Below are 23,797 nucleotides of genomic sequence, written 5' to 3' on the forward strand. Positions count from 1 at the left end.
AATAATAAGAAACAAAGAAATGGCAGATGAGTTGAATAGTTACTTTGCATCAGTCTTCACAGAGGAAGACACCAGTGGGATGCCAGAGCTCCAGGAGAACCAGGGGGCAGAGGTGAGTGCAGTGACCATTACTAAGGAGAAGGTTCTGGGGAAACTGAAAGGTCTGAAGGTGGATAAGTCACCTGGACCGGATGGACTACACCCCAGGGTCCTAAAAGAGATAGCTGAGGAAATTGTGGAGGCATTAGTGATGATCTTTCAGGAATCAATGGAGGCAGGAAGGGTCCCAGAGGACTGGAAGGTGGCTAATGTAACACCACTGTTTAAGAAGAGAGGGAGGCAGAAGACGGGAAAAATTGGCCGGTTAGCCTGACTTCGGTCATTGGTAAGATTTTAGAGTCTGTTGTTAAAGATGAGATAGCGAAGCACTTGGAAGTGCATGGTAAAATCGGACTGAGTCAGCACGGCTTTGTCAAAGGGAGGTCATGTCTAACAAATTTGTTAGAGTTCTTTGAGGAGGTAACAAGCAAGTTAAACAAAGGAGAATCAGTGGACGTGATTTATTTAGATTTCCAGAAGGCCTTTGACAAGGTGCCACATAGGAGACTGTGAAATAAGTTAAAAGCCCATGGTGTTAAGGGTAAGATCCTGGCATGGATAGAGGATTGGCAAAGACTGGGAATAAAGAGGTCTTTTTCAGGCTGGCAGCCGGTGACTAGTGGTGTACCTCAGGGGTCTGTTCTGGGACCACAACTTTTTACAATATACATTAATGATCTGGAAGAAGGTACTGAAGGCACTGTTGCTAAGTTTGCAGATGATACAAAGATCTGTAGAGGAACAGGTAGTATTGAGGAAGCAAGAGGGCTGCAAAAGGACTTGGACAAGCTAGGAGAGTGGGCAATGAAGTGGCAAATGAAATACAATGTGGAAAAGTGTGAGGTTATGCACTTTGGAAGGAGGATTCTAGGCATAGACTATTTTCTAAATGGAGAAATGCTTCGGAAAGTAGAAGCACAAAGGGACTTGGGAGTCCTTGTTCACGATTCTCTTAAAGTTAATGTGCGGGTTAAGAAGGCAAATGCAATGTTAGCATTCATGTCAAGAGGGCTAGAATACAAGACCAGGGATGTATTTCTGAGGCTGTACAAGCCTCTGGTCAGATGCCATTTGAAGTATTATGAGCAGTTTTGGACCCCATATCTAAGGAAGGATTAGAAGGACCATATCTAAGGAGGAACACAGACCTCTTCATTCACCTGAGGAAGGAGCAGCGCTCCGAAAGCTAGTGACATCGAAACAAACCTGTTGGACTTTAACCTGGTGTTGTAAGACTTCGTACTGTGCTCACCCCAGTCCAACGCCGGCATCTCCACATTAAGGAAGGATTATCATAGATTATCATAGAATTTACAGTGCAGAAGGAGGCCATTCGGCCCATCGAGTCTGCACCGGCTCTTGCAAAGAGCACCCTACCCAAGGTCAACACCTCCACCCTATCCCCATAATCCAGTAACCCCACCGAACACTAAGGGCAATTTTGGACACTAAGGGCAATTTATCATGGCCAATCCACCTAACCTGCATATCTTTGGACTGTGGGAGGAAACCGGAGCACCCGGAGGAAACCCACGCACACACAGGGAGGATGTGCAGACTCCACACAGACAGTGACCCAAGCCGGAATTGAACCTGGGACCCTGGAGCTGTGAAGCAATTGTGCTAACCGCCATGCTACCGTGCTGCCTGGATGTGCTGGCCTTGGAAAGGGTCCAGAGGAGGTCCACAAGAATGATTCCTGGAATGAAGAACTTGTCGTATGAGGAATGTTTGAGGACTCTGGGTCTGTACTCGTTGGAGTTTCGAAGGATGAGAGGGGATCTTATTGAAACATACAAGATACTGCAAGGCTTGGATAGAGTGGACGTGGAGAGGATGTTTCCACTTGTAGGAAAAACTAGAACTAGAGTACACCATCTCAGATTAAAGGGACAATCCTTTAAAACAGAGATGAGGAGGAATTTTTTCAGCCAGAGGATGGTGAATCTGTGGAACACTTCGCCGCAGAAGGCTGTGGAGGCCAATTCACTGAGTATCTTTAAGACAGAGATAGATAGGTTCTTGATTAATAAGGAGATCAGGGGTTATGGGAGAAGGCAGGAGAATGGGGATGAGAAAATATCAGCCATGATTGAATGGCGGAGCAGACTCGATGGGCCAAGTTGGCTAATTCTGCTCCTATGTCTTATGGTCTTAATCGGGAGTAAAATAATTGGGTACTCTAATATGGGCAGCACGGTAGCATAGTGGTTAGCACAGTTGCTTCACAGCTCCAGGGTCCCAGTTCGATTCCCAGCTTGGGTCACTGTCTGTGCGGAGTCTGCACATCCTCCCCGTGTCTGCGTGGGTTTCCTCCGTGTGCTCCGGTTTCCTCCCACAGTCCAAAGATGTGTAGGTTAGGTGGATTGGCCATGCTAAATTGACGTTCGAGTCCAAAAAGGTTAGTTGGGGTTATTGGATAAGTATTGGATAAGTAATTGGTTATTGGATAAGAGGGGGATAGGTAAGAAGTGTGGGCGCCGGTGCAGATTCGATGGGCCGAATGGCCTCCATCTGCACTGTAAATTCTATGATCTAAATTTATTATTTTTAAAAAGAGGGGCTTTTCACAGTAACTTCATTGCGTTTTAAATGTAAGTCTACTTGTGACAATAAAAAGATTAGGTGAAGGAGGGCCACACACCCATTGCCCACAACACAACATACCGCCCAGCCAGGGCAGGTGACTGGCGCCAGTATCAAACATGGCGGCGTCGCAGAGTGGAACCGGTCAATTCGGCGGAAGTGCGCATGCCCGGTTTGGGCGTGCAAGGTGCGGCGGCGGATACGCGGTGACGTTATGAACGTGACGCGACGGATACGCGGCGACGTCAGTGGACGTGACACGGCGACGCAGCCCTCGCGCTTCTCTCTGTGGTGCCGGCGGCGCTTCTCGTTCAGACTCTCAGCCACCCACCCGCACACAGACACACCCCGGCGGCATGTTCCGAGCGGCGCTCCGGTACAGCAGCACCGGCCTGGCCGCGTGGAGGCGGACAACGGCGGCCCGGCGAGGGCACCCAGCAGCGGGTAAAGTCAAACAGTCCTTCCGCCTTCCCTCCCGGCGCTGCCTCGCTCTCCGAGCCCGGCTTTACCCGGGGAATAACCTCCTCCCCGGGAGGGTGTGAGGGGGACCCCGCGGCGGCGGCCTCGGCCTCTTCTCTCCCGCGGCTTCGGCCTCTTCTCTCCCGTGGCCTGTCCGGCAAAACCCCCCGTGTCCTTGCAATGACCCGCCCGCTACTCGAGGTAGGCTCCGGGCCTAGTGACATTGTGGGAGTGGAGGAGGAGGAGGTGGGGCTAGGAGTGAGTGGAGGAGGAGGGGAGGCTGTGAGGCAGTGGAGAGGGGGGACTGTGAGGGAGTGGAGGAGGAGGGGGACTGTGAGGGAGTGGAGGAGGAGGGGGACTGTGAGGGAGTGGAGGAGGAGGGGGACTGTGAGGGAGTGGAGGAGGAGGGGGACTGTGAGGGAGTGGAGGAGGAGGGGGACTGTGAGGGAGTGGAGGAGGAGGGGGACTGTGAGGGAGTGGAGGAGGAGGGGGACTGTGAGGGAGTGGAGGAGGAGGGGGACTGTGAGGGAGTGCAGGAGGAGGGTGGCTGTGAGGGAGTGCAGGAGGAGGGGGGCTGTGAGGGAGTGCAGGAGGAGGGGGGCTGTGAGGGAGTGGAGAGGGGGGCTGTGAGGGAGTGGAGAGGGGGGCTGTGAGGGAGTGGAGAGGGGGGCTGTGAGGGAGTGGAGAGGGGGGCTGTGAGGGAGTGGAGAGGGGGGCTGTGAGGGAGTGGAGAGGGGGGCTGTGAGGGAGTGGAGGGGGGGGGCTGCGGGAGGAGGAGGGGGGGCTGCGGGAGGAGGAGGGGGGCTGCGGGAGGAGGAGGGGGGCTGCGGGAGGAGGAGGGGGGCTGCGGGAGGAGGAGGGGGGCTGCGGGAGGAGGAGGGGGGGGGCTGCGGGAGGAGGAGGGGGGGGGGCTGCGGGAGGAGGAGGAGGGGGGGCTGCGGGAGGAGGAGGAGGGGGGGCTGCGGGAGGAGGAGGAGGGGGGGCTGCGGGAGGAGGAGGGGGGGCTGCGGGAGGAGGAGGCTGTGAGGGAGTGCAGGAGGAGGGGGTGCTGTGAGTGGAGGGGGACTGAGTGGAGGGGGACTGAGTGGAGGGGGACTGAGTGGAGGGGGACTGAGTGGAGGGGGACTGAGTGGAGGGGGACTGAGTGGAGGGGGACTGAGTGGAGGGGGACTGAGTGGAGGGGGACTGAGTGGAGGGGGACTGAGTGGAGGGGGACTGAGTGGAGGGGGACTGAGTGGAGGGGGACTGAGTGGAGGGGGACTGAGTGGAGGGGGACTGAGTGGAGGGGGACTGAGTGGAGGGGGACTGAGTGGAGGGGGACTGAGTGGAGGGGGACTGAGTGGAGGGGGACTGAGTGGAGGGGGACTGAGTGGAGGGGGACTGAGTGGAGGGGGACTGAGTGGAGGGGGACTGAGTGGAGGGGGACTGAGTGGAGGGGGACTGAGTGGAGGGGGACTGAGTGGAGGGGGACTGAGTGGAGGGGGACTGAGTGGAGGGGGACTGAGTGGAGGGGGACTGAGTGGAGGGGGACTGAGTGGAGGGGGACTGAGTGGAGGGGGACTGAGTGGAGGGGGACTGAGTGGAGGGGGACTGAGTGGAGGGGGACTGAGTGGAGGGGGACTGAGTGGAGGGGGACTGAGTGGAGGGGGGCTGAGTGGAGGGGGGCTGTGAGGGAGTGGAGGAGGAGGGGGGCTGTGAGGGAGTGGAGGAGGAGGGGGGCTGTGAGGGAGTGGAGGAGGAGGGGGGCTGTGAGGGAGTGGAGGAGGAGGGGGGCTGTGAGGGAGTGGAGGAGGAGGGGGGCTGTGAGGGAGTGGAGGAGGAGGGGGCTGTGAGGGAGTGGAGGAGGAGGGGGCTGTGAGGGAGTGGAGGAGGAGGGGGGCTGTGAGGGAGTGGAGGAGGAGGGGGGCTGTGGAGGAGGAGGGGGGCTGTGAGGGACTGCAGGAGGAGGGGGGGCTGTGAGGGACTGCAGGAGGAGGGGGGGCTGTGAGGGACTGCAGGAGGAGGGGGCTGTGAGGGAGTGCAGGAGGAGGGGGGGCTGTGAGGGAGTGCAGGAGGAGGGGGGGCTGTGAGGGAGTGCAGGAGGAGGGGGGCTGTGAGGGAGTGGAGGAGGAGGGGGGCTGTGAGGGAGTGGAGGAGGAGGGGGGCTGTGAGTGGAGGAGGAGGAGGGGGGCTGTGAGTGGAGGAGGAGGAGGGGGGCTGTGAGTGGAGGAGGAGGAGGGGGGCTGTGAGTGGAGGAGGAGGAGGGGGGCTGTGAGTGGAGGAGGAGGAGGGCTGTGAGTGGAGGAGGAGGAGGGCTGTGAGTGGAGGAGGGGGGGGGGGCTGTGAGTGGAGGAGGAGGGGGGGCTGTGAGTGGAGGAGGAGGGGGGGCTGTGAGTGGAGGAGGAGGGGGGGCTGTGAGTGGAGGAGGAGGGGGGGCTGTGAGTGGAGGAGGAGGGGGGGCTGTGAGTGGAGGGGGGTGACTGAGAGTGGAGGGTGGCTGCGGGAGGAGGAAGGGGGCTGTAAGGGAGTGGAGGAGGATGGGGGCTCAAGGACTGGAGGAGGAGGGGGCTGTAAGGGAGTGGAGGAGGAGGGGGGTTTAGGGGGTGCTGGAAGAGGCAGAATAGACCCATCCCATTAAAATCCCTCACTCTGTCCCCTCTGGGTGCATTGCAGTCACTTCCTCCTGTGTTCACAGAAGTTTATAATGAGATAAAATCCAACCCCCTTCTGTGGTTGTGCATTTCTCAATACTAATTAAATTGCAATAGGAAGACGTGCAGGCTGCAAAACTACTGGAGATTTACATACTGTCTTCACTGCAAAATCACATGATATGCCACTTTTTGCATGCACTTATTTCAGATTTGGTGTGACTCCTTGTCTTAATTATTTTCTGTAACTTTTTAATAATTGATTGGATTGCCCCTTCCACCCAAACATCCATTGCAGAAACAGGTATTTGGCGCATTTTTAAAGCAGTTTGATTTGATTTATCTGTGATTATTGGTTGAATTATTGGATGTGCAGTGAAGGATAATTCAAGGTCACTTGTATATACCTAGTTAGGAAGGTCTGTTTGCAGATGTTGCAGGAACTGATTTGGAGCAAAATTGTCAAAATGTGCTTCAATGTATCTTGATGATGGTACACAGGCTACCCCTGTGTGCCCATGGGTTTTGCAGCTGTTCAAAACTCTGGTGCGGCTTTATTTGGAGTATTGCGTGCGATTCTGGTCGCCGCATTATAGGAAGGATGTGGAAGCATTGGAAAGGGTGCAGAGGAGATTTACCAGGATGTTGCCTGGTATGGAGGGAAGATCTTATGAGGGAAGGCTGAGGGACTTGAGGCTGTCTTCGTTAGAGAGAAGAAGGTTAAGAGGTGACTTAATTGAGGCATGCAAGATGATCAGAGGATTAGATAGGGTGGACAGTGAGAGCCTTTTTCCTCGGATGGTGATGAGGGGACATAGCTTTAAATTGAGGGGAGATAGATATAGGACAGATGTAAGAGGTAGGTTCTTTACCCAGAGAGTATTAAGGGCGTGGAATGCCTGCCTGCAACAGTAGTGGACCCGCTAACATTAAGGGCATTTAAATGGTCATTGGATAAACATATGGATGATAAGGGAATAGTGTAGATGGGCTTTAGAGTGGTTTTACAGGTCGGCGCAACATCGAGGGCCGAAGGGCCTGTACTGCGCTGTAATGTTCGATGGTTGGAGTGAATGTTTGTGGATAGGGTGTCAGTCAAATGGGCTACACTCTCCTGGATGATGTCAAGTTCCTTGGGTGTTGGGGCTGCACTCAGCAAGGAAAGTGGAGAATATTCCATCATGCTCCTGACTTGTGCCTTGTAGATGGTGGACACATTTCGGGAATCAGGGGGTGAGTTAGAGGGCTAGCCTCCAGCCTACTCTTGTCGTCACAGTGTTTAAGATAGCTAGTCCAGATTTTGTTTCTGGACATTGGTAACCTCCCCATAATGTTGATTGTGGGGCCTTCAGCAAAGGTAATGTCAAGCAGCGATGTGGGAGATGGTCATTGCCTGGCACTTGTCTGCCCAGCCCTAGACATTGTCCAGATCTTGCCGCATTTGGACAAGGACTGCTTCAGTATCTGCGGAGTCACAAATATTGCTGACCATTGTGCAGTCATCAGTGATCATCCCCACTTCTAAATTTATGATAGAAGGAAAGTCATTCGAAGAAGCAGCTGAAGCTGGTTGGGCCTCAGACACTTCCCCGAGGAGCTCCGTTAGTGATGTCCTGGAAGTGAGATAATTGGCCTGCAACAACCACAGCCATCTTCCTTTGTGTTAGGTTTAACTTCAACCCCAAATCCCATTGACTCCCGATTCGCTCAAGCTCCTTGCTGCCGCACTCGGCCAACTGCTGCCTCACTGTCGAGGGCAGTCAGTCATTTGTTGGTATATTCACATTGTTACACTTGTGTGCTGGAGAGTTTATTTTCCCGGACCCTTTTGAGAGGGGAGAAAGCTACAAGGTACTGTCAATTGTTTGAAAGGAAATGGTTGAATCACATATGATTAACCATCTTGAGCTGGTCAGTTGAATTAAATGTATAAATTTAGTTTTGTAGAATGTACTTACAATCCATTTTGAAGGTGAGCTAGTGCATTGTAGGAAATGGTTTTGAAATAATGCCGGAATCAATGGCTTTAAAGAACTTGAATTTAAACACTGAAATTATTTCTGAAAGAAAATCCTGATAGTCTGAGCCTGGAGTGCATGGCTATAATTAGATCTAAAATTGCGGGCTGGCTCATTTTGAGAAATGTGCTGGTGTTCTCAGGTGGCTTAGACATATTGAACAGGGTAGCTGATCTTTGTTGTTGCCTGTCTGAATTGTTGAGTTTTAGTGGGGTCGAGACAAACTTAGAACTGCAGTTTTGGTTCTGTTGGTTTCCATAAATTAGCATTGAAATGAGCCAACAGTGTTATCAGCTTTCAGCCCTTGGTATAGTTCAAGAAATATGATAACCTTGGAACCCTGCAACACCAGGGGATTGCCCACTGAATACCATATCAAAAGGGGCAGAGTAATGCACAGAGATCACTCTTCTGAAGCTGGGTCAATTGGTGGTTGCTCTTGATGCTGTGATTGGGTACACTCGACAGACATGTTCCATTTGCCCACATTTGACATCACGTCGTGATGGCCAGAGAAACGAGCTAATATGCGCACGTTTTATTGCAAGTGTAGTTGTAAGTTCATATTTTCTTGTGGACCACCACGTACCAGTGTCACAACTTGTTGCCAAACGTGGTCTGGCGAAGAGTTTATTTTTGCGTGGTCTTCTGAATTGGCCAGGAGGTATTGAAGCTTTAAACAAACTGGACTTGGTAGGGTTGAAACCTTTCGGCTGTTTGTCTTTTGTGTTCGATTCTGATTTAAGGGATCGGTGTTCGGTTCTGCGAAGCTGTTTATGGGCTTGGCTCTGTAATGATTAACTGCCAAATAGGCACCTTGTGAAAACAGGTCGAGGTTAGTTTAAAGTTGCTCAGCTTCCTGTAGCGTAGCATTCAAAATGAAACTAACTCCCCGCTGCCTGCAAGACAACTCCAATAGCTACAAATCTATGTTTTTTAAGTGTTGGAGGCAATATTTGGACAATCCTCTGATTGACGTGTTCAGTGTCAGCTCTTTGACAGCTCTGCATTGTATGACTGGAAACCTTACCATTACCTCCAAAATGGCACGCCTTTTTTAATTTGCTTTGTTTCCTTTCCAAACTTGCCTGACATAATCACTGGCCACTTGATCAGGTAAAAGCTGCGCCGACGGTCAGTATTCTTAACTCCTGTTCCCACTGTTGAAGCTGTTGAACTTGGAGTACAACGAATGAGTGGTGGAAATGACTTCCTGTTTTTGATCTAGCTGTGTCTATAAGCAATCACAATTGTCTTCGCTCCCCACCCCCATCATTGGTTTCTGCCCACGTTTCCTCCATTCCATTCTAAGGAAAGTTGCCTCTTTGGTTTACTGTTACCTGAACATGTTTTGACTCGTATTCAACATTTTCATGCCGCTGGTTCATTTTTTCAACAGAACGCTATTGTTTAGCTTGCCTATGTGACAGCTGGGATAGGCATAACCTTTAAGCGGTATCTACAATGTATGGTTGCTTGCGCTGCAGCGTCTCTGCAACCATGGCGCCTTATTTGACCCTCGACAGAGTTACTGACACTCCCAACGCCAAGGCTGCCGCTTTTCAACTCCTGCAAATTGATTTTCAGATTCTCGTGCTTTTAAAATCCTCCGTGGCCTCTGCCCTCCCCAACCTCCATGACCCCTTCCAACTCAATGGCCCTCCGAGATCTCTGCCCTCCCCCAGTGCTGGCCTCTTGCACATTCCCTAGTTTAATCGCTTTCCATTAGCCCCTCATTCCTCCTGTATGAACTTCCTTAAAACCAGTCTCCTTGCACTCCTCCTAACACCTGTTTCATGTGACAGGATGTAACATTCTGTTGAATGCTCCTGTGATGCACGTTGGAAGGTTTAACTCTTGTTAAAGGTGATGGGTATATGCAGATTGTTCCTTAACATTCTCGGGCCTTGTTGATATTCCAACGTGGTTATCTAGTTCTGCAGTGGCAGTTGGCGCCCAGGCATTTACCATGGGTGGAAGAGTGGCTTTGTGGCACGTGCAAAGCAGTACACGGAGGCTGAAATGTGATATGGTAGTCAAGTTATTTTAATAATGCAGTAGGAATAGATAGGTTAACCTTCATTTTCAAAGGTTGTATTTGTTAATTAGTACCCAGAATGCTTTTTAACCTGTCCTTTTCAGTCGGAAATAAAATACTCCTGATCACTTCAGTAGAATTTGGCCCATTATGACAGCACTTCCACCTTGTCAGTTGTATTTTCAGACGCAGCTGTAATATTTTGCAGAGTGAATCCTGGAATTAGGAACTTGTTCCTATCCTGCCCGACTGGCTGTGTCTTCCAGAAAGTTTGTTTCTCCCATATCTTGATGCTGATTTGTTAAGATTATTAGTCAAAATTGACCATCTTGAACTTTAAAAGTCAAGAATCAAGAAAAGACTCCCAACTTTCCATTAGAATACAAGGTGGTAACCTTCAGTTAAACATTCACTTTCATAATTGTCGGGCACGGTTGCTATTTTAACTTCCTCTTTCCTTGAGGAAGTCTGTCGGGGTTGTGAGCTAGTGTGCTCGGGACCATCCTACAACTGATGCTGGCTTTAATGGGATTGGCCAGCGGAAGTTCAGCTTCCGGTATGGCATGTGTATGCTCCATTGCTTAATAATTCACTTGTTGCTCATCCCTGTTCCAGTATAACTGGTGTCTACTCCTGATTTGATCACTAGTATTTGCAATCACCAATTTTTACCATATTTTAGTTTTGCTTTAATTCCGTAATAATCCTACATCTGCATATTGCTATCGCCTAATCATTCTGGAATCTATCTTGGAAAAATTGTGACGGGCTCACTTCATAGAATGAATTAGCTCTGTGAAGTTAATTTGCTTTACATATTGAGGAGTGAGGGAGTAGAAAGAAGCAAGTTGCCTTGCTGCCAGGTGATGGATGTTAATAATTGGGGTTGACTTTGGTCTTGGAAGCTGGGCGCGAAGTTGCAAGGAGGTTCGATGCGTGTTTGGGATTTAAAATATGTCGTCCCTTTTGACAGCTGCCCTTGCTTCACGCTGGTATTCACATGGCAAGCAGGAAACTGATGAGGAGTTTGATGCTCGCTGGGTAACGTACTTCAACAAGCCTGACATTGATGCCTGGGAGCTCAGGAAAGGTAAAAAGTAAATCCGTTTGGAAGATGCATAGTTGTACCAGTGACTATAAAGCTAGAATGTTTCAACTTAATGGTTCAAGTCCGTCATAAATCTTTGGCCAAGGTAATGGCCCAGGATCTGAGATGATTCGCAAGAGTATCTCTTGTTGCAAATTGCAGTTTTTATTTTACACGCGTTGTGAACTTGCAATTTTTCCACAGCAGTCTGGGCCAATGTGTCACCTGTAATCACCAGGCCAAAATTAGTTTCTTTGTACTTATTTTAGCGTAACAATTTTTCACCGCTGTTTTCGACACGCTCTTCCTGTAAGCTTGGAATGAACTCAACTGCTATTTGGTCTGGTCCCTATTCAATCTTGGTGCTGTTTTGCACTACGGTCTTTCCTCTTTCTTAGTGGCTCATGTAGAGTGCCTCTTTTTTAAAAATCTAGTTTTGTTTGTAAAGGTTGAAAGATTTTGTGCATTCGTTCTGCCCTTTGACATTGTACAAAATGGTCGCTTTTTTTGCCCCTAGCATTCTGCTCGAATAAATGTCTGTTTTATTTGACAGGAATGAACACCCTTATCGGATACGACCTCGTACCTGAACCCAAAATTCTTGATGCTGCCCTGAGAGCATGCCGTAGGTTAAACGATCTAGCTAGTGCAATCCGCATCCTAGAAGCAGTGAAGGTCAGTGGAAGCGAAAAATCCTTTTCCACAGTTCTTGTCATTTTTGAAAATTTGTAAATAAAAGATGGTGTCGCCTTGATTCGTGGCTGGAAAGTGGAAACCTTCAGGAATAAGTGTTTTCTGACTTAACAGTTCTGAAAGTGAAGCAATTGCTTTTCCTGTTCAAATAGGTGGCAATTAATGATCTATAATTTATTAAAGGCGTATTTTGCAACCCCCAAGTTCCTAAACATAAGACATGCAAAATTAATACATTTTATAACATTCCTTGGCCTATTTCTGTCGCCATATCTACACGTGCCTTGCATCTGCTATTGACCGCTCCCTTCTCTGAGATGGATGGTGCTGTGCTTTCTACCTGAGGCCTTCTTGACCTCTCCAGGCTGCACTAACACCAGTTGTCATCTCCAGACCAGGTTGGATCTTTCCTACAGCTAGTACCTGGCCATGCTGGAGAAATTATTAGAATTCCTCCGATCATGAAACTTAGCGAGGGATTCCTCCTTTGGACGTAATGAAAAATGATAGCCTCAAGCCATCGCTGGAAGTGTAGAATTCCTCCGAAGAGTTACTACTTAGCAACACCATTTCTTACTATCAAGTAACTCTTAGACTAATGGTTACACTTCCCACCCGATTTTTGCTTTTGAAAGAAATACTCTCCTTTGGTTCACTGCCTCAGAAGCTGCTCTTTTAAGCCTTCTGCGAGCATGGGAAAGATTTCCAGCCTTTTTATTATCACATCCCATCTGTCTTATCAGTCCAGCCTTGATGTCAGCTCCTTCCCTATCCCATGGCAACTACCCATGACTTTTTTTATTCATGGCATGTGGGTGTTGCCGGCTAGGCCAACGTTTATTACTCCCTTATTGCCCTTGAGCTGCCACCTTGTACCGCTGCAGTCCATGTGGTGTAGGTGCACCCACAGTGCTATTAGGGAGGGAGTTCCAGGATTTTGAACCAGTGACAGTGAAGAAACGGTCGATATTTTTCCAAGTCGGCACGGTAGCACAGTGGTCAGCACGGTTTTTTCGCAGCTCCGGGTCCCAGGTTCGATTCCCGGCTTGGGTCACTGTCTGTGCGGAGTCTGCACTTTCTCCCCATGTCTGCGTGGCTTTCCTCCGGGTGCTCCGGTTACCCCTCACAGTCCAAAGATGTGCAGGTTAGGTGGATTGGCCATGCTAAATTGCCCTTGGTGTCCAAAATGGTTAGGTGAGGTTACTGGGTTAAAGGGATAGGGTCAAGGCGTGGGCTTCAACTTAAGTAGGGTGCTCTTTCTAAGGGCTGGTGCAGACTTGATGGGCCGAATGGCCTCCTGCACTGTAAATTGTATGATTCTGTAAGTCAGGATGGTGAGGGGTTTGGCGGAAACGTCTAGGTGTTGGTGTCCCCATGTGTCTGCTGTCCTTGTACCTCCAGCTGGCAGCGGTTGCGGGTTTGAAAGGTGCTGCCTAAGGAACTTTGGTGAGTTCCTGCAGTGCATCTTGTAGATGGTACACTGCTGCCACTGTGCATCGGCGGTGGAGGGAGTGAATGTTTGTGGCTGGGGTGCCAAACAAGCAGGTTGCTTTGTCCTGGATGACATTGAGCTTCTTGAGTGTAGTTGGAGCTGCACTCATCCTGGCAAGTGGAGAGTATTCCATCACACTCCTGACTTAAATCGTGTAGATGGTGGCCAGGCTTTGGGAAGTCAGGAGACGAGTTACCTGCCGCAGGATTCCTAGCCTCTGATCTGCTTTTATAGGCTAGACCTGTTCATTTTCTGGTTAGTGGAAAGCACGGTAACATTGTCAATAGCACAATTGCTTCACAGCTCCAGGGTCCCAGGTTCGATTCCCGGTTTGGGTCACTGTCTGTGCGGAGTCTGCATATCCTCCCCGTGTGTGCGTGGGTTTCCTCCGGGTGCTCCGGTTTCCTCCCACAGTCTAAAGATGTGCGGGTTAGGTGGATTGGCCATGCTAAATTGCCCTTAGTGTTGGGTGAGGTTACTGGGTTATGGGGATAGGGTGGAGGTGTTGACCTTGGCTGGGGTGCTCTTTCTAAGAGCCGGTGCAGACTCGATGGACCGAATGGCCTCCTCCTGCACTGTAAATTCTATGATAACCCCCTCCCCCGGGATGTTCATAGTGGGAGATTCAGTGATGGTAATGTAATTGAATGTCAAGGGCAATGGTTCGATTCTTTTTGGAGATGGTCGCTGCCTGGCACTTGTGTGATTCGAATGTTACTTGCCACTTGTCAGCCCAAGCCTGCATATTATCCAGGTTTTGCTGCATTCGAACATGGGCTGCTTCAGTATCTGAGGAGTCGCAACTGTCGTTGAACAATGTGCAGTCATCTTTTGGACGTGGCCTGCTTTTCTCTCGCTCATTACTGCTCGGACTCTTCTCAGCCAATTTTGTTTGCTGTTCCTTTCCGACCAGTAACCTGCCACCCGACCCAGGGCTTCCCCATGCACTGCTGCGTCATCCATCCACCAGTACCACACGTCGCCAATCCCGTCCAATGCTCTGACATCCCGGAACTAATGAAATTGTGGTGGGGTACAGCCCTGATTTAATTGAATGACAGAACATATTTGTGGGGCTGAATGGTCTTGATCTGTACCTATGTTTCCATGTAACCAACTTCCAAGCACCACCTAGCTACCCAACGTCAGTTGCAGTAGCATTAAAGACAATGCTCCGAATCTATCTCCCTTATACCTGACCCCTGGAATATCTTCCTCTGTCTCCTGAGCATTCGAAATGGAAAGGGATCTAATGATTTTCATATTTAAATCAATGACACATGTTAATTTATTCTTTTCACACAAATGTACATTGTAGGATTTGGCCTTTAAGATTCCACTCAAATGCTAATAATTCTATTACAAAATGCAGTTTAACCGTATTTCAATTGACTTGATATGTTGTTTGTTATATGGGTTGAAACAATACATGCTTTACCTACAGGATTGAGCGATGCAGCAGATCAGATCTAAAAAAAACTTTTTATTTAGAAAGAAGACTGCTCCCACCATGTTGCTCACAATTGAACTTTGACTAAGGTTCTTCAGAGGAGAAATTGCTATCCTGACCTCACCTGGCCTGCATATAATAATAATAATTTTTTATTGTCACAAGTAGACATACATTAACACTGCAATGAAGTTACTGTGAGAAGCCCCTAGTCGCCACATTCCGGCGCTTGTTGGGAATACAGAGGGAGAATTCAGCCGGTACGGGAATTGAACCCACGCTGCTGGCCTTGTTCTGCATTGCGAGCCAGGTGTCTAGCCCACCGAGCATGGCTCCTGTCCCACACAATGTGGTCAATCCTTGCTCGTCATGTTTCCCGCAGGTAGTTTTTGCTATCAATGGATAGTTAATGATGTCCCGTGTAAATGACATCTTATCAGAAGAGGAACAAATGTTGTGGGCAGCACAGTGAGGCAGTGGTTAGCACTGCTGCCTCATGTCGCCGAGGACCTGGATCCAATCCTAGGTCACAGTCCATGAGGAATTTGCACATTCTCCTTGTGTCTGCGTGGGTCTCACCCCCCACAACCCAAACTCATGCAGGGTAGGTGGATTGGCCACACTAAATTGCCCCTTAATTGGATAAAGAATTGGGCATTCTAAAATAAAATAAAAAGCTTTTTTTTTTATAAAAAAAAAAGAGGAACAAATGTTAACTCAAATAAAATAATTTGAGACTTTTTGATTTTATCTTCCCCTTTGTCGGGTGGTGGGACGTGGCTTTCAAGGAAGGGTGAATTTAGAATAAGCTGTACCGCTCTATGTAAACCAGTAAGTTGCTGGTCTAATTAAATTGATGCAAACTTGTTCATTGTTTTTCCAGTCTGCCTGGTTCCAGGATGCTAATTTTGACAGTACACACAGCTAGGTGCCACCTGGAGTGTATGGGGAAGCCCTGGGTCGGGTGGCAGGTTACTGGTCGGAAAGGAACAGCAAACAAAAACCTGGAGAAATGCGTGGCATATAATGAATATAAATGTGACTCCTTGCACTTTTCAGGAAAAATCTGGCCCTCACAAAGACATCTACCCCTACGTTATTCAAGAACTCAGGCCTACATTGACTGAACTGGGCATTCCAACCCCAGAGGAGATCGGTCTAGACAAATTATAACATTATACCTGGTGAGTTTAGGACAGACTCGATTCTTTGTTTAGCCGATCAGTTTGACTTGACAATGACAACTGATTCTAAGATGGCTTGTGGAAATTTGTGATGTACGAATTCAGTATTTGTACGGCAGTCTCATGAATACAATCATATGGCGGATTGGGTACTGAAAACCGAACCAAAGCCACGTTATCTTGTAAATTGTGAAATACAAGTAGCGTAAATACATGTTACTTAGTGGAATTGTTGATTTTTGTTGCATTGTGAAGGAAAGGATTTGCTAAAACATTTTAAGAAGTGGCAGTTTGAAATATTCTATGGCTTTTTTGTGGGTGAAACTTTTAAGTTTTGTTAAAGTTGACATTTGTGATATGTTGTCTATTGTCACCCACTCAGTTGTGGAAGCTTTACCTACTTGATCTATTTCATCTGCGTTTCAGTTGATGGCAGATTAAGCTTCACCTAGAAAAAGTAATGGCTGCCAGAATGAGTGCATACTTATAAATTCGGAGCAGGAAGTCGGCCATTCGGCCCCTCGAGCCTGCTCTGCCATTCAATAAAATCATGGCTGACTTGCTTGTGACTTCAACTCCACTTTTCTCCCCTGTGCCCTTTGACACCCTTGTCAATCAAGAATCGTTAACTCCTCCTTAACAATACTCGGTGACCCAGCCTCCACTTCTGTCTGTAGAAGAGAATTTCATAGACGAATGGCCCTCTTGAGAGACAAAAAATTCTCCTCCTCCGTTTCAAATGGGACACCCCTTGTTTCTAAGCTGTCCGCTACATCTAGTCTCTGCCACGAGTGGAATCATCCCCTTGGCATCCACTCTGTCCAGTCCCCTCAGGGTCTTGTATGTTTCAATAAGTCACCACTCGTTCTTCGGAGCTTCATTGGATCCAAGCCCAACCAACCTGTCCAATCTTCACCGGCTAAACCCCTTCGTCTCTGGAATCAGCCGAGAGAATGTCCTGTAATCAACGTCTCATGTAATTCCTGTACGTTGATCATCTGCAGCTCCCACAAAATGTGTTTTAAGTGCTCATAGTGCACTTCCACATGAGTAAAAATGGCAGAGAACAGACAGCTCAAGTGGAAAAAATATGGCTGCTTTCAGCAAATGGAGCACATCATTGCTGAAAACCTGATGTGGTTACGGATTGCAAACTGTGTTAGAGTCGAAAACTTAATTACACAATGTGATCAGTTGCTTGTCTGTTTCTACTGATAAAGAATGTTGTAACACGAATTAGTAATTATTGGTCATTTTTTCCCCACTTGTGTTCAAATAGCAAATTCAGTCATGTTAAAGTGATCTACCTTTAGAGTGCTCGTCACTGTTACCCTGGCCAGTTCTGACCATGTGAAAAGCAAGTTCTTTAGTAATAGTGAGTTACCGAACCACTTTTGGGCATTATACCTTTAATGAGTACTTTGCCGCTGATCTTGAATTGGGTCCAAAACATTCTGTTTTGCAAGTGCAACCTCTCTCGAAAGAACATAATCTGCTTTCTCATTAGACCCACAAAGTAAATTTGTTTGGGAGGACTCTTTCTCGGGGAAAATTCAGACAAAGTACACCATGCAACAGAATCTATCGCTTCTTGGCCTTTTGGCTAAGATCGAGCATGAGGTCAGGTGTAAGCCGGGATCTGGGATGTCTCTCTTGTGGGGACCATGAATTGGATTCAATTTGAGTTGATTTTTGGAGTGGGCGAGGAGCTGGATTGAGGAGTTTGCCTCTGTCCATTCTGCCCCTTTGGTTTTGTAACTCTGATAAAGAAATTTAAAAGAAAGCAATAGAATCTAGTAACTCATCTCGTACCAGTGGAAAATGTCACTTTGGATGGAAACTAGATACATTGGATGTAGCTGCAGCAACTGTTCTTAGAATCCAGGCAGTTGAGACATCAACTATCTTACTGGCAACTTCATTTCCATTGGTGTCGCCATTATGGGTAGCATTGTGGATAGCACAATTACTTCACAGCTCCAGGGTTCCAGGTTCAATTCCGGCTTGGGTCACTGTCTGTGCGGAGTCTGCACATCCTCCCCGTGTGTGCGTGGGTTTCCTCCGGGTGCTCCGGTTTCCTCCCACAGTCCAAAGATGTGCAGGTTAGGTGGATTGACCATGATAAATTGCCCTTAGTGTTGGGTGGGGTTACTGGGTTATGGGGATAGGGTGGAGGTGTTGACCTTGGGTGTGGTGCTCTTTCCAAGAGCCGTTGCAGACTCGATGGGCTGAATGGCCTCCTTCTGCACTGTAAATTCTATGATAATTATTATCCGAGTGATCCAGCAGCCCTGTCCTATTTATAGCTAGTCCATCATCTATTTTGCACCCAGTTCCTTGGGTTCGCGTGGCAGCAATTTAATCTTGCTTCTCATCCCATCGCTTAGAATGGCAAACTCCCTCGTCGAGGTTTGTCAAAGTTATTTGGAAAACTGCTAGAATTCCTGGCTCCAGTTTGAATATAGTTCTCAAACAAATGAATGAGCTCAAATTTAAAACACTCTACCTGTGCAACGGACGAGCTGCTAGATTCTATTGCCCCCCACGAGAGGCCAAATCCCACCTTCAGGTTTACACCCTCCCAAATCCACCTCCATATTCTATACTCGTGCATGTCGAACAAATAAGGAAAGAATATTTTTGGGCATGTCTGCCTTTTTAGATGTCATACCCCTGAGCCCAGAATCTCTCCCCTTTTGAGACTTCCTTAAAAACTACCAATCATGGTCACGTATTCTAATATGTCTGACTTAATGGGCAGCACGGTAGCATTGTGGATAGCACAATTGCTTCACAGCTCCAGGGTCCCAGGTTCAATTCCGGCTTGGGCCATTGTCTGTGCAGAGTCTGCACATCCTCCCCGTGTGTGCGTGGGTTTCCTCCGGGTGCTCCGGTTTCCTCCCACAGTCCAAAGATGTGCAGGTTAGGTGGATTGGCCATGATAAATTGCCCTTAGTGTCCAAAATTGCCCTTCGTGTTGGGTGGGGTTGCTGGGGTAGGGTGGAGGTGTTGACTTTGGGTAGGTTGCTCTTTCCAAGAGCCGGTGCAGACTCGATGGGCCGAATGGCCTCCTTCTGCCCTGTAAATTCTATTCTATGATTATCTTAAAATATCTGGTACCACTCCCGTGGATCACCTCGGGGCATTTAAATCGTTTACAGGGACGCCACATAAATGTAAATTGTGCATAGAAATTAATGCAAAATCTGATTCGACTGCCCTTTCCGCCCATTAAGATGACTGATTTTCTTGCCCTTGTTTGGTGTTGAACCACGTTCAGTATTTGAGGAGTGCGGAACTCAAGTGAACCGAATCTTAACATTGTGCAATATTTTTCTTCCAGGCAGTCTTCTGACCGTCGTCCAATATGATTGTACATGATGCAAGATGCAACCTAAAATATTACTTTATTGAACATTTGGAGTCTTGTTCTGTCTAATGTATTATGCCTACCTGCGAACTTAATTCAATAAAGAATGGGATGAACACGGAGTGCCAACAGTTATTGAGCAGTATTGTATATATATATATATATATATATGTAATTGTTCCAAGTTTACCTTTGGACTTCAGTGGTACTGGAAAATTCCAGCCTTTGAAGTGCCTCTCTTTTTAAGTTTAGTGTTCCTGCCAACAAACATACTAATTACAGTAATACTCATGTAGGCTGTAGCATTACAAAATTAGTTACTGCTGCCTTGAAAAAAATGCCATTCAATAAATTGCTCCGACTTATTCTAAAGTGAAACTGGAATGATGTTTTCGGCTGCAATGCCTAATCAGCACATTTTTGTGTGCAAAGTTTAGACTCGAGTCTGCAGTGGGTGAAGTAACTGAAGTTTCGTCCCGTCCTGATCTGCGAGAGCCCGCGTTTGCAGCTCACGATTTCCTTGGAAAGTTTCATAATTCCTCGGAATCAGATTAAAGCCTTCAGTTTATTGTGCTGGCTGCACTGCTTAAATTTGGAGCAGAGTCCATGGGGAATTCAGATTATTTTTCAATAAAATTTAAGTGCTGCTTCATTTGCCATCTACTGCAAACGTGTTGACCAGCTGGATGGAAAATGACTAGTGTAGTTGCAGCCATTCTGACGTTAGAAAAATTGTCTACTTTATAAAGCCAGCGGACGAAAATGATCGTGGTGTTTGAGCATAGCGAAAACATCAGGCAATCTGCTTTTACCTTTTTTTCAGTTATTGCTCCGGCCACATGACAGTGACCAATAACTTCAACAACTGATCAAAGCTTCTGAAGACTAGAATCCCAACCCACCACCTGAAGGAGTGGCCATTCAGCCCCTCGTACCTGACCTGTCATTCAATGAGATCATGGCTGATGTGTGGCCTAACTCCATATACCTGCCTTCGGCCCACGTCCCTTAATATTTTTACTTAACAAAAATCTATCCGTCTAGGTACATTTTGGAGCTTGTGGAGTTTTGGGTCGGGTAGGCAATGAGGTACCGAAGCTCGTAAAGTGGTCTTGCCGTGGGATGCTGCTGCATGATAGTAGTATTTGGCCCATCAAGCCTCCATACTGCCATTATAGGTGGGCGGTCAAATTAGTCCCACTCCCATATGATTTCTCCACAGCCCTGCAAAGCTTTCCTCTTAAAAGTATTCACCAATTCCCCCTTTTTTCTAAAGGTTGCCATTGAATCTGCTTCCATCACCTTTTTGGCAGATCATTCCAGATCAAAACTAGATGAATAAAAAAGTATTTTTCCTGATGTCACCTCTGATTCTTTAGCTAATTATCTTAAAATTGTCCTCTGGTCACAGGTGTTGCTGAGAGTTGAAGACATTTCTCATTAACTCCTCGGGTGGCACATTGGTTAGCACTGTTGCTTCACAGCGCCAGGGTCCCAGGTTCGATTCCCGGCTTGTGTCACTGTCTGTGCGGAGTCTGCACATTCTCCCCGTGTCTGGGTTTCCTCCGGGTGCTTCGGTTTCCTCCCACAAGACGTGCTGTTAGGTAATTTGGACATTCTGAATTCTCCCTTGTGTACCTGAACAGGCGCCAGAATGTGGCGGCTAGGGGCTTTTCACAGTAACTTCATTGCAATGTTCATGCAAGCCTACTTGTGGTAATAAAATTTTTTATTATTAGTAGAACCAACATCTTGTACACCTTTATCAAATCTCATAAACTTTCCTGCTCTGACATCGACTCGCGTCCCTCCAGGTAATCAATACCCCTCATCTCTGGTACTATCACAGTAAATAGCCCCTGCGCTCGCTAATAGCCTTGACGTCCTTATAGCCTGATGCCAAGAATTGGTGCACTATTCCACCTGGAGTTGAACTTAACGGCCGAAAGGTGCTGATACCTCAACTCGAACCTTCATTTGAATTTATTTTGAAACTCGTGGAATGAAGAGTCATGGACCAAGTGCATTCAATTCTTAATTGCAAGTTAAGCCTCCGTTAGCCTTTGAAGCTCAATTCTGCTTGTGATTTTCTTGTTTACAAAATGTAAAGGAGCGTTTCTAGAATTGTTTAAAGATGTCATGGGACTTTGTAGTTGCATTTTAAGTGTCTGACAACCCTGTGATATTACTCCATAATACACCTAGCTATTACCTTACACGTAATAGACACCTAAAATGAGTACACCCTCAACGCACGTACGCACTTTTATCCAAAGACTGATTGCTACAATGAAAACGTACATCTGAGCAGAAAACCACATCTTTCTACTCTACTCCGTTACCAGTTGACTTTTTTAATAGTTTTAGTTGACGTTTGTTTTTCTAACCTCTGCTTTCTCGTACTGAAGTAGACGAGTTAATCATTATGTGTTGGAAAGATGTTAGTGTCTCTACCAGCAGAGAAATGTTTTTGACTTTTTGTGGTTACATCTTGCAGTGGAGTTCTGGTTAATGTGCTTTGCATTCCTGTTTAGCAAATCTCTTAAGATCAGCCCTGTTACTTTTGGTCAAAATTATGAATGTGAAATCTTATGCCATCATTGATCCACTTATAAAGCATGAAACAGCACAGCCGGAGGTACATCATACTATCCATTTCGTCCCACTCTTTCCCCATTTCCCTGAAATTGTTTTCTCTTCAAATATTTGGCACTTGATGTGCTTAAAATGGATGATGAAGACCTTAAAGAGGGTCCGGAAGAATGAGTGCACATGGGGCACTATCACATGGGAGCACTATCACATGCGAGTCCCCTTCAAAATCACGCGACACCGGACGAGGAAAAATGCTACCCTTCCTTCATTAGGTCAAAAACGCATAAATCCAGCACAGATGATGGGCATCGCAGGCTGGGCCAGCATTTACTGCCCATCCATAATTGCCCTTGAGGGGTCAGTTAAGAGAAAAACACATTGCTGTGGATGTGGAGTCACACGTAGGCCTGAGCAGGTAAGGATGGCAGATTTCCTTCCTTAAAGGACATTAGTGAACCAGATGGGTTTTTACGACAATGGTTCACGGTCATCATTAATTCCAGATTTTTATTGAATTCAAATTTCACCATCTGCAGTGGGGGGGATTTGAACCTGGGTCCCCAGAGCAGGACTCCCGGTTACTAGCACAGTGACAGTACCACTGAATGTATGGCTGCCAATGATAAAATGGAAAATACTGAAGATGCCACCGTTGTCTCAAGAGCTGTTAGGGTTGTGCAATCAATGCTGACTTTGCTAGTGATGCCTGCATCCAATGAAAATTTTTATTTTTAAAAATCTCTCGTTCAACCTAAAGGTGATGGCCCTTGCAAGTGAGGACGGGTGAGCTAAATTTATTCTGATCATCGCACATCCTGTGTGGTTTCCCCTAGCTAACCAGTCTTGTGTGTTTCCTCCAGTGCTGATCTGTCATTTGGCTGCACTATCAATATTTTAGGTTTGTTTTTAAATGTATAAATCTACACGCTTACTGATTGAAAGAACTGGCGATGGGCAATGCTATGGGTGGTTGGCCCTGCATTTGATCAGGGCCAAGCTGAACTGAGTGTGCTGATGGAGAAAAATTCATGTATTTATTGAACTGAAGAAGAGTGCCTCTGTTGTTGAAATCCGATTCCTCCAAATATGCTCCCATCTCAACTCTCTGGAGGAGAGAAATTAAATACATACTTTGTGAACTGGATGCAAGTCGTTCGATTACCTAGATTTGTACGCCGTATTTCTAAAAAAAAAAGTGAATTTTTATATCATGCCATATCAAGCTCAAATTGCTGGTTCTACTGTCAGCAAGCTTGTCATTCAAAACTCGGAAGTCCAGCTCGCCGACAGATGTTGGCTTCTCGTCAGGCAGCATGTCAAAGAATAAAGAAAAGTACAGCACAGAAACAGGCCCTTTGGCCCTCCAAGCCTGCGCCAACCGTCTAAACTAATATCTTCTATACTTCCGGGGTCCGTATCCCTCTATTCCCATCCTATTCATGTATTTGTCAAGATGCCCCTGAAACGTCACTATCGTCCCTGCTTCCACCACCACCTCTGGCAGCAAGTTTCAGGCACCCACTACCCTCTGTGTAAAAAAAACTTGCATCGTACATCTACTCTAAACCTTACTCCTTGCACCTTAAACCTATGCCCCCTAGACTTCCGGTTGCGGCAGGGATGAGCTAGCCGCACGTTTCGGCGGCTCCAGCTCCGACGGAACTTCGGGCTCTTTTAAGAGCCCCAACGGGGACTTTGACGGCTGAAATACCCGGCGCGAGGGAAGGGAGTCGCCCCCGGAAGACGGAGAGAAAAACCGGCGGCGGCGGCTGCAGCCCGAAGAATCTGCAGCCAGAAGGTCAGAGGGAGTGGAACAAAATGGCGGCGGAGAAACCACAGGTGACATGGGGGCCTGAGCAGGACGAGGTGGTGAGACGGTGCGTGGACCTGCTGAAGAAGGAGGTAATGACCCCATTGTTACAGGCAATTGAGGGGCTTAAGGAGACTTTAAAGACCCAGGAGACTGAACTTTGCGTGGTGGAGCAGAAGGTGTCAGGTATTGAGGACGAGGTCCTGGGCCTGGCGGTCAAGACTCAGACGCACGAGGCACTTCATAAAAAGTGTGCTGACAGGATGGAGGCCCTTGAAAATGGAGC

General features: G+C 47.6%; 1 protein-coding gene across 1 annotated transcript; it reads left to right on the plus strand.

Annotated features, from left to right (window-relative positions):
* Positions 1 to 2,937: 2,937 nt before the first annotated feature.
* LOC140404394 (cytochrome c oxidase subunit 5A, mitochondrial-like) lies at positions 2,938 to 19,228 on the plus strand. Its single transcript, XM_072492855.1, has 5 exons — positions 2,938 to 3,129; positions 10,804 to 10,920; positions 11,471 to 11,592; positions 15,612 to 15,736; positions 19,080 to 19,228. Exons 1-4 carry the CDS (start codon positions 3,042 to 3,044, stop codon positions 15,723 to 15,725), a joined length of 441 nt encoding a protein of 146 aa, XP_072348956.1. The 5' UTR covers positions 2,938 to 3,041; the 3' UTR covers positions 15,726 to 15,736; positions 19,080 to 19,228.
* The last annotated feature ends 4,569 nt before the right edge of the window (positions 19,229 to 23,797 follow it).

The sequence above is a fragment of the Scyliorhinus torazame genome, chromosome 30, assembly GCF_047496885.1.
Source record: "Scyliorhinus torazame isolate Kashiwa2021f chromosome 30, sScyTor2.1, whole genome shotgun sequence".
Classification (NCBI taxonomy): domain Eukaryota; kingdom Metazoa; phylum Chordata; class Chondrichthyes; order Carcharhiniformes; family Scyliorhinidae; genus Scyliorhinus; species Scyliorhinus torazame.